Below are 13,873 nucleotides of genomic sequence, written 5' to 3'. Positions count from 1 at the left end.
GTGGAAACCTTTTTGATCACTTTTCAGATACATCAAGGAAACATGAACTGCACTGATCTCTGGAGATAATCTGATCTGAAAGGCAGCTAAGCACACCTCCTCTCACTGAATTGTTTTCTTCAAGGACAACTAAAAAGCTGAAGTTTGTAAAGCTAAGACATGTTCTTTGTGATGGATAAGAGTCAGCAGATGTTAGAGAAAGCAGAGCGTTATTGATTCCTAAACTTAACACTGACCTCAAGCTCCAACAGTTTTATAAATTAAACTTAAAACCTTAGAAAAACTGTGAAAGCAAACCCAGAGAGGCACAAAATAAGGGAATATTGTTTCTTCTGTAATATCCCTGTAAGTCCCAAAGGTCTTTTGGAATAACCAACACGTTCCCCTTTTTGGATCAACATAGAAGCACATTCTACCCACTAAAAAGGTAATAAAACTAAATAAAAGTTGGTTATTATTCATGGAGATATGCAAGTATCTGTAATCAGGTGCTTAAGATGGCATGTTTTTCTTGAGTAGAAAACGTTCAATTTGATTTCTGTGGCCTTTTATTTTTCCCTTGTCTGTACAACATACTAAACAGTGCCTTAGAATATACTATTAGCATCTTCTCTGGCTATTGGTAAAGAGGAAATCTTGCAAAAATTCTATGACCACGGATTTCTCTATGTGGTTTTAAAATGAAAAAAAAAAAATAATGACATCAGTGAGAAACATCCAGCTCATGTTATCACCAGGACAAGTTGGGATTCTCCATATGCACTAAGGTTCCTAGGAGAAGAGGATCCCTAGAATATCAGAATCTATAGCAAAAAAACATGCTTAATATCATTGATTTTTCACCCACATAAATACTAGTTTAAATTACATCAGTATCCTAAGAATTAGCACATTTCCAGTAGGTTTGCTCTTTACCTAGAAAGTCTAAGAATGTCCCTCTTCTAGACTCTCCAGTAACTACTGATGAGAGACAAGTAACATCATAAAATCTTAGATGTAGATCTGATTTAGGGTGAAGAACATGGGGGAAAATCTTAGAATACATAGAACCCAACAATGTGGTGCGTTAACTGACAGCATATACATGGTGGTATTAGCTTTTGAGATTGATTGACATTTATCTCCCCTCCATGCAAAGCAAAACAAACCAAGATTGTATAACCTGGCTACTACATTGAAATAAACCCACAGAAGTACTTAAAGTATGGGAGTCTAATTAAGCCTTAATCATGGATTTTTCTGCTCTTTGAGACCTTAGAATCTCATAGCATTACCAATGAGATTAAGATGATTTTGACCAGATATATTGCAATTACTTGTTACAAACAAAGCAATACATGGAAGGATGATCCATCCTTACTATATGAATAAGAAAATTAAATGTCACTCAATGTTTTTATAACAAAACAATTTGGAAGGGCCATATAAATATCTCATTACTCTGATAATAGATTCAAGGTCATGCAAGTAACGTATTGGCTAAATGACCATAGAGATTGCTATTTTATTCTGCGATTCTAAGCTGAATTACTAGGGCAAAATGTTGAACTAGCATCTGAGCTCCTATAATTTTAAAATATTAGAGCTTTTAAAAATCCTCATGGAATTCGCATCGCAATGTGCCTTACACATCAGGTAATGCAATCCTACCTTGGGATGTAACCTGATGGCATCATCACACACAAACACAATCATCATGCTGTCCTACAGATTCAAAATGGAGACTGCTTTCTCTCCTAGTGTAACTCACATCCCACTAACTTATCATATTCCTGTTGACTAGGAAGCAGCTGAAATAACTTAATGTGCTTTGAATGTTTAGTCCAAAGTCATGTAAGAAAACATCTGTCACTTACGTTTTTGAGTCATCCCATAAAACACAATAAGGATTCAAAGTGCCCTAAAAATAAGCAGAGAAAGAATAAATGTATCTTGAGTACATACATAAAAAACTGAAGGATTATGTGAAATGCAAAAAGAATGGCACATTACATTCCTGCAGTAAGATTCTTTAAGATTTCCACCTCTATTTTTTTGCATTAAAAATTTGCATGTCCTTACTCATAGGTTTAATGGCCCATTTTATGAAATTTTATTCATGAAAACTTTATATTTATTCCAAACATCATAACCCATAGTTGTTTTTTTTTTTTAATTATAAGTGAAGGCCTCATAAACGACAAGGTCCATACTTTGATGATTTCTATTTCATTTTTTTCCCCTAAAATAGTAACTGCTGGATTATTTCTTTTAAAAAACCAAAGTATTTTCAATATCTAATATTTATAATAATTCAATCACAGTGAAACTTTCTGCATTAGGCACACCTGCCACTTCCTCTTCAGCCTGCAGTGGTGCAGCTTCCAAAAGGCAAGACATGGCTGCATTAATTGTCCGTTTCCAGAGAGTCTGTAGACTTGCAATATTTTCTTAATCAACAGATCATATTCCTATAAAATCACATCTAATAAAACTATGGGGAAAATATGCTCAATGTTTATTCAGTTTAATCATTATGTAATGAGTAGCCACAATGACCTTTAGCATGACACAATGAGCTTTCCACATTGGATTATCCACCAAGTACCTTCTGTTTTGAAGAGACTAATTGTTGGAATGTTTTTCTTTCTGTCTTTCTCTCACATTCATTGGGCCCTATTTTTCCCGTTGAAACTAACCTAGTAATTCTTCTTCTCTGATATTGTGAGCTATTCACAGATCCTCTTCTCTTTTTTATTAAACACATTCTGTAGCTTTCAAGTTCTCTCATCCTCCACGACATTCATCTCCTGGAGCACACACTTTAAAATGTGTTTAGGGAACCCATTCACTTGTGTCCTACCTGCACAGGACAAAGCTGTACTATTGCCTCTGCAATGTAGGTGTCATATGCCTAATAATGCATTCTAACAGTGTATGGGATATTTTGGTAATCTTCCCCTGAGCTTGACAGGTATTATTACCCACTGAACTCTCTCAGGAGCTTTTTGAATCCTGATTTTGACATCACATATATTCACTCTTTAACTTTGTGTCACGGCAGGATTAAGAAACAAACATGATATCTATGGGCTCATCCAACAAGTCAGTGATAAAAGTGATGAATAGGCCAAGGCAGGTGAAAGCTACAGTCCTGAAACAGCCTACTGGCTCCTTCCCGCAGGGGGACATGCTCACTCAGAGAACCTGCCCTCGGTCTTGTTTCCAAGTAGATAATCACTGGAGTGTATCTGGCAAAGCAACATCTTTAAAAGTCTAGGCAAGTTCTTTGTGAAACACTGCCTTTCTAAGTGCTGTTCACTGAGTCCATTCTAGAATTCCACTAGGAACAAGAAACTTAAGCTCATTATTCTAAAATTGGTGAAATCTACCCCAACTTTCCTTATTCATTTTAATTGGGACATTGACTAACTCCCATATTTTAGCACCATTACCATTCTCCAAAATCCCTCCAAGACCACATCTCTAAGGCATCATTCTCATGAGATGATCATACCTATAAACTATGCTCTTAGAACATAAAAAAACATTCCCTTCCCTGAAATGGGTTATAGCCTTACAGAGATTGAAGAGGAACACACATGGAATGTTCATATAACAAAAAAGAGACATGCTCATATAAATGTCACTAGTTGATAATTTACTTTTTAAAGGACAAATGGTGGACAGAGCATCATGGCCTGTGTCAGAGAGAGTTCCATGGAAGAAATGGGTCCTTTTCTAGTTCTCACAGGAGGCATAGATATGGATGTTCAAGAGATGGGGAGGGGGATACTGTTTCAAATTGGTTTCTTTCTCTGTCCTATGAGACCCTGTCTGGTTTTACCTGAAATCCTGATACAGCTTGTGACTTCCTAAGAAATCCTCAGCAGAGCTACAATGTCATATAATAAAGTTATGCTATATGTATCTAGGGTTCTGTTCAAAAGAGCTCAGAGCACTTTCTAGAAAGTAAATTATCCCTGGAGTATGACAATGAAGGGCATGGGAGTATACATGTCATGGATATAGACTGTATGCGTAGGTGAGGACCTTGAGATTACAGGTCCTCTACATCGAGTTCACTTCTTCAGTAATGTACGAGTGAGATTAAGTTCAATCTCTATATAAACCAAAGCAGGATACTGATAATAGGATTAATATTTCATAATTAGAGCTCATAACAGGTTACAACAAAAGAAAATAATATTAGAAAAGAAATAGAATATGAACTTAATTGTTTAGATATTGCCTTCCATTTTACCCCTCTAAAGACACTAATTTCCACTTTAGAACGAAAGTATAAAGGTGAGAAATGCCTCTTCTACTCTTATCCATACCTCTGTCAACCCTCAGTTTCACCCACTACCTTCCTTACCCCTTACCCCTTAGATCTCATGATTCTCTCTCTTTCTGTCCTTGTGAAAATTTAGAAACAATCCACATGAGAATTATAGGTTCCAAAACGCACCACTCAATCTTGCATTTCACTGTACATTCTGGACCTACACAAAAGACAGGCACCCCTCTGTGAACATTCATTCCAGAACAGTCACCCATACGTGGGCCTATGAGCTGAGGTCAGTTATGGAAACATCTGAAGTTTACAAAAATAAGCAGAACAAACAAACTGGAGGAATCTTAGTACCTGGATAGACCAGTCACTTAGAGAATAAGAATGTGAGACGGTAAAGAAAGCAAAACCCAATGATGAATGAATTCTATACATGAAAAAAACCCCAAAAAACCTGGCTAAAAGAAACCACTTGTAAAATATTTGCTATAATTTTCAGATACTTTTCTCAAAGGTACTCTGCTGCAAGGTCTGTTATGAGGAATTTACAGAAAATCAGTAACAGGAAATGGCAAGCCCGACAGAGAGCAGGAACAAAACGTAATGACAGAAGCAAGAGGAAAATAGGCAGGCTGTGAACCAACTCACAGAAGTGGATTTAAGAAAAGCATGAAACTAAGAGACCAAAAGCTGTCAGGTAAATGAGCCAAACCGGCTAGAGAAGATTAATTTATAGAGCTGTCAATATAATTGACACTTAAAATATTAAAACTGAATGTATTTGAAAACTTTTGGAAAGAATACGCTGTTCTTGAAAAACATATTTTTGGCCAAAAAACTGTCTCTTGACTGCACTGAAAACAGTATAGTTGAACTTGAGTTAAACATTTGAACTCACCCACTTCTAAGCGTTTAAAAACGTACCATGACCCAAGTTTCCTAATTACCATAGATGTTCTACACAGCACTTTTAGTGCCTTTAACAGTCTTTGATATTTTCTTTTACTTCTCTCCTCTGTCTCAACATCAAGCAAACCATTACTGATCATCCTTGACTGGTGATGGGATTACATTCTGATAAACCCATTGCAAGTTGAAAATATCATACGTTGACAATGCACTTCATACACCTAACCTACAGGACATCATCGCTTAGCCTAGCCTACCTTAAATGTGCTCGGAACACTTACATGAGCCTACATCTGGGCAAAGTCATCTAACACAAGGGCTTTTTTTTATAAAAAGCGTTGAATATATCATGTAATTTATGGAACACTGTACTGGAAGGGAAAAACAGAATGGTTGTATGGGTACAGAATGGTCATAAGTATATCAGTTGTGCACCCTTGTGATTGTGTGGCTGACTGGGAGCTGTGGACCACTGCCCAGCATCATATGAGAGTACCCTACTGCATATCTCTAGCCCAGAAAAAGATCAAAATTCAAAATTCTAAGTATGGTTTCCACTGAATGCGTGTCGCATTCCCACCATCATAAAGTCAAAAAATCGTAAACTGGTGACTGTCTGTGTATCTATTTAACAATACAATACATCACTGGCTTTGTCCATGTATTTTTATAGGTGGTTCTCTCTTTTCCTCTGATCTTCATAACTTTTCTATTTTCTTGTTTGTAGAATAGGGAATTTAGACATCTTTTCTAGCCCTAGCCCTTAATGATTCTAGAATGACATTTATAAATGAATTCCTTTTCTTTTACAAAACTCTCTTCCAAGTCCTTTTTTCCCCTATGGAATATTTTCAATACATCTCACTATGGTATAAAGAGAAGGAGAAGAGTGAGCCAGGAAGATGATCAAAACAAACTCCTCCATTCATGCAAAAGTCACTTAGCAAACACCTGTAACATTCCAGACACCTTGGACGCACTGGGGCTACAGCATTGAACAAAACAAAATCCTTGCCTCATACACTTAGCTATAGTGAAGGGGGCAGGGAGAGAGACAAAAAACATAAAGAAGTAAATACATAATATGCTAGGTGGTAATATGTGTTATGATGAAAAGTAAACCACATGAGTAGGAAAGACTGGGAAGTTGAATGGATTGCAATTTTGTATATTGAGAAGGCTTCACCAATAAGATGATATCTGAACAAATGCCTGAAGGAAGTCATTTACAGAAAAGATAAAAGTCACAATAAACATGAATGCTGAACCAAGTTACTTTAATTTTTCCTTGGTGCTTTTAAGTTCTGAATAAATTCAATTCACATGCTATCTTAATTACACTCTTGCTATCTTCATGTTTTCAAGGCGTTTTCTCTCGACCTACTCTAGAATCACCTGGGATGCTGATGAAAAATGTAGGTTCCTTGGCTCCAGGAATTTTGAGATTGGGGCTTAACTTAGGAACATACATTCTAATGATTCCCTCCACTCCTTATAATTTTTAGTCTACATCACATTTGTAGAAGCATAGACACACAACAGAAATAACATGGTTACTTCACTCTGCTTTTCTTTACATTTTCGAATGCTTAGTCCTCATATGCCATAGTAAATTCCTAATCTGGAAACCTCTTAACTTTCTTGTACCTTTCATAGTCCTCTTGAAACAAAAAATATCCTCTTGTCTGTAGAGGTAAAGCAAGCTCATAGACAAAGCTTCTAAGGACTTGGAGAAGGCCAGTGACCTCTTTGTCACTCTTTCAACATTTCCAGTGCTCTGAGCAAGATGTTACAGGGCGAGTCCTTGTGTCACACCTTCCAGTGAATTGCACATTGAGTTCTTGTACGTGGACAGGAGAAAGACTGTTCAACTGAGACTCCAAAGCCTCTCTTCATTTCCAAAACTTTATATATAAAGTCATTACATTAATAATATCTGGATTTTGCTAAGCTTACCCTTTTTCTATCCCCACTGTTAATTGTATTTATTATATAACTGCAAAAACACATTTTTGGAATTCCTAAGAACATTTCCAAAATACCTGACCTGACCCACAAAAGACTAATTTATATCCTGCCTATAATTCTAATACTACTTGAGAAAAGCCACATTTTAAAAAGCTCAGGAATGCATTCTAAGGGAAGTAAGAATCTTGTAGATGTAAATTTTTCCACAGTCAAATCTCTGACAGGTCACGAAAGCTGATCAATGTGAGAGGGAGCCCTTTCTGGATTATGTCTTCTAACATACAAACATCTTCATAATCCCTGAAAATGTAATACACCACCCAAGGGGATGATGCAGTTGAAAAGGTATCATATCACATGCAACTCTACAATGAAGACAGTCTGTTGAATGTTCTCCATACCTCTTCTCAAGGTTTTGAGAGTATTTTAGCATTTCTAAGTGATACTTAAAAAGAGTTAAATCTGGGTCTAACTCTCAGTTTTTTACAGGGTAGCTGACATATACCTGAAGTCCAAAGAGCCTCACTGAGAATGCAATACTGTGTTCTTACTTAAAAGGAGATGGAGATATGGAATTTTTCAATTTATTTACATGAGTTCTACAGAAAGCACCTCATTGAGAACCAGTTAAATCAAGAAGATGGAAAAAGAATAGTTGTCTTTAGCTAAAGCAGAAGAGCATAGAGGCCACTGAAGTGAGGAAGGCAGAGTACAGTTCTACCAGGACAAGTCATGTCTTCCAGGACTTGGCAGCCATTCAGTTAGAACACAAGGGGAGGGCACGTGTGTAATCCAGCTTCTGCTATCTGGTTACTCAGTAGCCCACATTACCCAGATGACACTATTTTTGTGGATGTGATAACAGCTTGCTTCTCTAATTTCTTAGATATATCACTAGTCACTGAATGTACATTATTTCCTGACAAATACTTTCTATTTGACATGTGGGAAGTAGTAAAAGTAGAACCGCTATCAGAAATTATTTATATGTGTATCCTTCAAAGAAAATCATTGCCTCCACATATATGTCTTACAGTGTCTTCCCCATATGTGACTGCATCATTTCCAACAATGGCTGCACAAGTCTGGGTGCACCTCTCAAAAAACAAATGGTTTATCTGTTGGTAAAAACTCTCCAAGGTTGAAGTGGCAAATAACTTTAATAAACAAATACTCAGATAACTAGATTCCATATAGATATAGCATACAGCTTGTCTTTTCCTTTTATATCCAAGAGGTTGTAACAATGTGTCCTAGTAGTGCTTTTATGGGGTTGTAGCAGAGACAAGAGCTGGCCAGGCTGTTTTGCACAGTTCCAATCTATCGGCTGCCAGCAGAGAAGTTTTGCTAAATTGCTTCAAGAGCACAACACATCTACAAATGTCAGAGTTGCTCCTGGCAACCTCCAGTTTTCCCTAATATCCCACCACCACTGTACAATGGCCATTCTCATTGTCTGGTGATTCCTTTAATCAGATTCCTAAAGTGTTGGCATGATAATCAGCATGGCAAAATGTAATCTCTAGTTGCTAACTGACTTTCATTGAGTAATATATTATCATTATTGTAGTTTATCTGATTCAAAATGGCACTGTTACTGTATGCATATATATTATTTTCATAATCAAAAAATTAATTTTGCAATGCTCCAATGCAGGGTTATTAGTTTTCTATTGCTGCTGTAACAAATTACCACATACTTAGCAGCATAGAACAACACAGATTTATTATCTCACGGTTCCTGTGTGTCAGGAGTGTGGTGAGCTTAGCTGGGTTTCTGCTCAAGAAATTCATAAGACTGGTATCAGAATGTTAGCAGGAATGCAGTCCTTTCTGGATATGGGGTTGAATCCACATCTAGGCTCGTTCGGGTCTCAGCAGGATTCAGTTCTTGTAGTTGTAGGACTGAGGTCCACATTTCCTTCCTGGTTGATAACCAGGGGTTGTTTTCAGGTTTTAGAGGCTGCCCATATTCCTTGGCTTGTGGCCCTTATCCTTCATCTTCAAAGTCAGCCATGGCAGGGTGAGTCCTTCTTTTTTTTTTTTTTTTTTTTTTTTTTTAAACATCTTTATTGAAGAATAATTGCTTTACAATGGTGTGTTAGCTTCTGCTTTATAACAAAGTGAATCAGTTATACATATACATATGTTCCCATATCTCTTCCCTCTTGCAACTCCCTCCCTCCCACCCTCCCTATCCTACCCCTCTAGGTGGTCACAAAGCACTGAGCTGATCTCCCTGTGCTATGCGGCTGCTTCCCACTAGCTATCTATTTTACATTTGGTAGTGTATATATGTCCATGACACTCTCTCAGGGTGAGTCCTTCTTACCTTACATCTCTCTGACCATAGCCAGGAAAGGCTTTCCAATTTTAATGGCTCATGTGATTAAACTGGATGTACTCACATAATCCAGGATAAATGCCCCATCTCAAGGTTCTTACCCTTAATCCCATCTGCAAAGTCCCTTCTGACATGTAATATAATATATTCACAAGTTATGGGGGTTAGGATATGGGCATCTTTGGGGGGCCACATTCTCTTTACCATACAGGGGGTGACAACTTATGCAGTCCAGGGGCCAAATCTGGCTTGTTATCATTTGTAAATGATATTTTGTTGTAACAGAGCCACATCCATTTTTATATACTGTCTCTGGTCGCTGTCACACTACAATAGCATAGCTGAGTAGATGTGACAAGGACCATTATAGCTCATGTGTCTAACCTGACTCAACTGAAAATGTTTGCTGACCCCTGCTCCAACAATAGCACAATTAGTCTAAAATCTTTTTGAAGAATATCAATGTTGTATTATGAATAAGAATAAACTGAATGTGAAATGTAAGTGGGAAGAATGCTTACTCAAGTTTAGGAATTTAGGATAAAACCAAAAAAAAAAAAAAAAAAACTGTAGCTAGAGAATAATTTCTATCTCAATTTCAGCCGTTGGCAGCACCATCAATCTACTTGTCTAGTTAGCATTTCAAGACTCTCCCATAAAAACTAACAAGAGGTTTAAGCAGGCAAAACATCAGAAATATTTTCCAAATGGACGCAAGCTAGGGTAGAAAAGTAATTTTAAAAGTAAAGGGATAAAAACGCCCCTTTGTAGAAATTATAGATGTATAGAATGAACTTCTTTAAGCTTTGCCAAGTGATTTTTAATTCGCTGGGTTGTTATCAGCCTTTGCTATTCATGAAAATACCCACTGATGAATGTTGGAATTTCTTTTCATTGTTTCTCATGCTAATGGTAAAAAGCATATTCATCACAGTTTTCCATTGTGTTTTCCACTATGATTTACAAAGGCCGTGGCTCATGATTAATTTTAGTTTATACACATAAAACAAACTCCTTAATTTGTTAGCTAGATCCTGTTAGTATGCCAGCAAATAGAGCAAAAAAAAAAATAAAACTGCAAGCCCCAATTCCCATGAGATTGTTTGTGAATATGACCAATTTGAGAACTACAAAAAAACCCAGTGGATTTTCCTCAATCCTGAAAGATAGCAGGTTGGCCCTACCTAGACCATGAGAGTTGTTGTTTAGAGGGATAAATAAAAAGAAAGGCGAAAATAGACTGCAGAGGCTGCAGGCCAGGGTAGTCCAATGTGTCCTTCCACCAGAAATGGAACTACATTTAAGACTTTTTATTTGAAAAAAGTGCACTTTCAGGCTTGCAAAGTTGATAGAGCACGAGATAACTAAAATGCATTTATTTTCTTATTCTTCTAACTCACCTTTTAACGCTAAGGATGTTATATATCTTGGAAATTCACAGCAGGCTCAGATCTGTCAGGACCAAGGCATCCTCATGGTGGGTGTGAGCATGTGTGCATGCGTGTTTGCTTATGTGTGCACTTATAGATCCATTCTGCTGCACTTATCTAGGTCCCAATAACGACTTTCAATAAATGTATTAACTTTCCTTGCACATTATGGAACCTAACAATATTGATAAGTATAAGTTTCACACTGAAGAAACCTTAAGTAATATGAAAAACAAAGCTCTTCTTCTCAGAAAAGCAAATTTGGTATTTCCTATAATCAAGCAATTGCTATGCCCAAGCACTAAGGACCACAAACTCAGACTCTACAGATTATAACAATAAAGCCACGAGCCTAGAAAACTGAACTAAGAATAGTATCTTACTCTTCAATGACTTATGAGCTGGTTAAAACTGCAAATGGCTTTGCTGAATACAGTTTGAAATTTCAAGATTTCATGTTCTATTACCTATTCCTACCAGTTCCCAAGGGCCTTATTACACTTAACATACTTTAAATGTTATTTATTTAAAAGCTTTTTTTAAAAAGAACATGTTTTGTTTAAATAATGTTAACAGGCTTTTCCCTAGACTCATTATAACTATTAATTTCTTTTCTTCATTTTTTTTGCACATGGTGTATACAACAGATATCATTTGCAGGTCATTAATCTCTTCTGAGCTTAGAAGAATGCAGCAGATACATTTGCTATAAGAAAATAGGTGAAAGTAGACAGTCTTGATATAAGCAAGATGTCGTATCTAAAATAGCTCAACTTTGAAGGTAATACCAATGATAATACATCTGTATCTATATAGTTATCATGAAATTTCAGCTTGTTCTAATCAATTTTAATTTTCATGTTTAAGATACATCTTTTCTTCACATTTTAGTGAAGACTATTATATGTCAGCATAGGCTCTTTTGACTATCTCTTCAATGAAAACAAACTAAAATCAGAGCATACTTTACAAGACACTCAATAAACCAGTCATATATTCCTTCCCTCAGTGTACATTAAAGTCCTTAACAAAATCTAATCTGCATGGTAAGTATAAATATCAATACAACAAGCGCTGGAAATTTTAAACAGCAGAACATGAAGGACTGTAGATGTGGTAAGACAACGGTGTGGGAGGTATCTATAAAGTGGAGGGAAGGGACTTCCCTCGTCCAGTGTTTAAGACTCCACCTTCCAATGCAGGGGCTGCGGGTTCTATCCCTGGTCGGGGAGCTAAGATCCCACATGTCTCACAGCCAAAACATCAAAACATAAAACAGAAGCAATATTGTAACAAATCCAATAAAAACTTTAAAAAGCAAAGTGGAGGAAAGAAATGAGGGATGGAGCAGCCCAGAGAATCTCCACCATGTGGCTGGGAATCAGGGTGGCCTCTGAGGACAGGCACAGGTGGACGCTTCTCCTGACACAGGACGGACGCGGGTGGGAACCCCTCGAGGCATTTTCTTCTCCAGACTAAACTTTTCTTCTTCTCCCTCAGACCCTTTGTGTAACAGATTTGTCTATATTCTCTTAAACCTAGGCCTTCCAGAGTAGAATATTGTTTTAGGAATCTGGTCAACTCACTCACTCAGAGTACTGAAAGAATTAATTCTAAGTGACTTGCGGTAATCATCTCACCATTCTTACATTCTGACTTTCATTGCCACTCCAGAGTGTAGCTGGTGCTTCATAAAATTAATTGACCATACACTCTGGTTTCTGTATGTAGAAAATAAATTTTTTGTACATGATTTATCTCTTTTGAAATTGGGCTGACAACATATGTCCCCAGAAAAGTTTGACTCAAAGCTTAAATCTGTTCATTTCAAATAGTTCTCTTGAATTGAAATAATGAGATTGTTTTATCAACACTATTTTTAAGGTTACTCTTTCTTCAGCTTATGAAAAAAAATGCGATTTAATTAACATGTTCTTTAAATACTCAATAGTGATTTTCTCTTTATTTAGGAAAGTTTTGTGAATGTTCATTTACAGAATTGTTTACGCCATAAGAAACAGGATATACATTCTGACATTGCATTGCTTTTTCAGTAAGCAATTCAGGGAATTATTATCTCTTACTATGTTTCACCAATGCTTATAACTGGATAGACATTACCATGATAAACAATATATACAAACAAATATGTAAATAAATATTTTATAATACATGTTGAAGGTACAAAGTTCCTTACTCAAAAATTATGTTAAAAGTATCTCCTAGCTTTCAGTGCAGTGATGAGATTAGGGTCATTAAAGGTATGAGGAGGTAGATATAACAGAAATAAAATACATTGTCAAAGTTAGATAGAACCAGCATGGTCACATTTTGGCAAAAGTGGGAAAAGACCTAATAGTTTCAGTATCAATCATGATGTTTAGAAGTTACTGCTGAGAAATTTGAGATTTTCATTAAACAATCCAGGAAGCTGGAACACCTTTGTAAAAAGTGGTTTATAGGGAAGATAATAGTCATTTTTTTTATAAAATGAAGCAGAGTTTTTTAAAATCAGAAATTATAAAATACCAAAAATGTACAGGTTTTGTAAACTAAAGGATGTGAGAAACAATTTCATCATGTCATTCACTAACTACATGAACTTGGGAAAATCACAATCATTTTGTGCTTTCATTAATTGTATGCAAAAGTCAAGTTCATAGAAACTTTGCAAGGGATTAAAAAAAAAACTATGTATATGCACCATATGAGACAGTTTAACACAGGAATTGTAAAAGCATAATTAAGAAAGTCTTAATAGGAATCACTTTCCTTGCCCCTTAAATCAATGATTTAGGTATTTAAGGTGGATGTATAAAGGCGAAGTAGATATTTTAAATTTCTACATAAGGCCTGAACAAGGTCTAAAGATTTTCAGTTGCAGGTGGATGGATTTAACAAAGGGTTCTTGTCATTCTGGATGGAAGATTTGGATTTGAATCACTGGAG

At 36.3% G+C, this 13,873-nt stretch overlaps 1 protein-coding gene across 1 annotated transcript in view; it reads right to left on the bottom strand.

Moving 5' to 3' along the window:
* Nucleotides 1-13,873, bottom strand: part of ADGRB3 (adhesion G protein-coupled receptor B3) — a 785,278-nt gene that overhangs the window by 333,379 nt on the left and 438,026 nt on the right. The window contains exon 16 of the mRNA XM_061207676.1: nucleotides 1,857-1,900. Coding sequence (XP_061063659.1) covers nucleotides 1,857-1,900 — 44 coding nt within the window. The remainder of the gene's footprint in view (nucleotides 1-1,856; nucleotides 1,901-13,873) is intronic.

This window comes from Eubalaena glacialis, chromosome 12 (assembly GCF_028564815.1).
Source record: "Eubalaena glacialis isolate mEubGla1 chromosome 12, mEubGla1.1.hap2.+ XY, whole genome shotgun sequence".
In the NCBI taxonomy this organism is placed as follows: domain Eukaryota; kingdom Metazoa; phylum Chordata; class Mammalia; order Artiodactyla; family Balaenidae; genus Eubalaena; species Eubalaena glacialis.
Note: the sequence above shows the minus strand (reverse complement) of the source record. Positions and strands in the feature narration are given on the sequence as shown.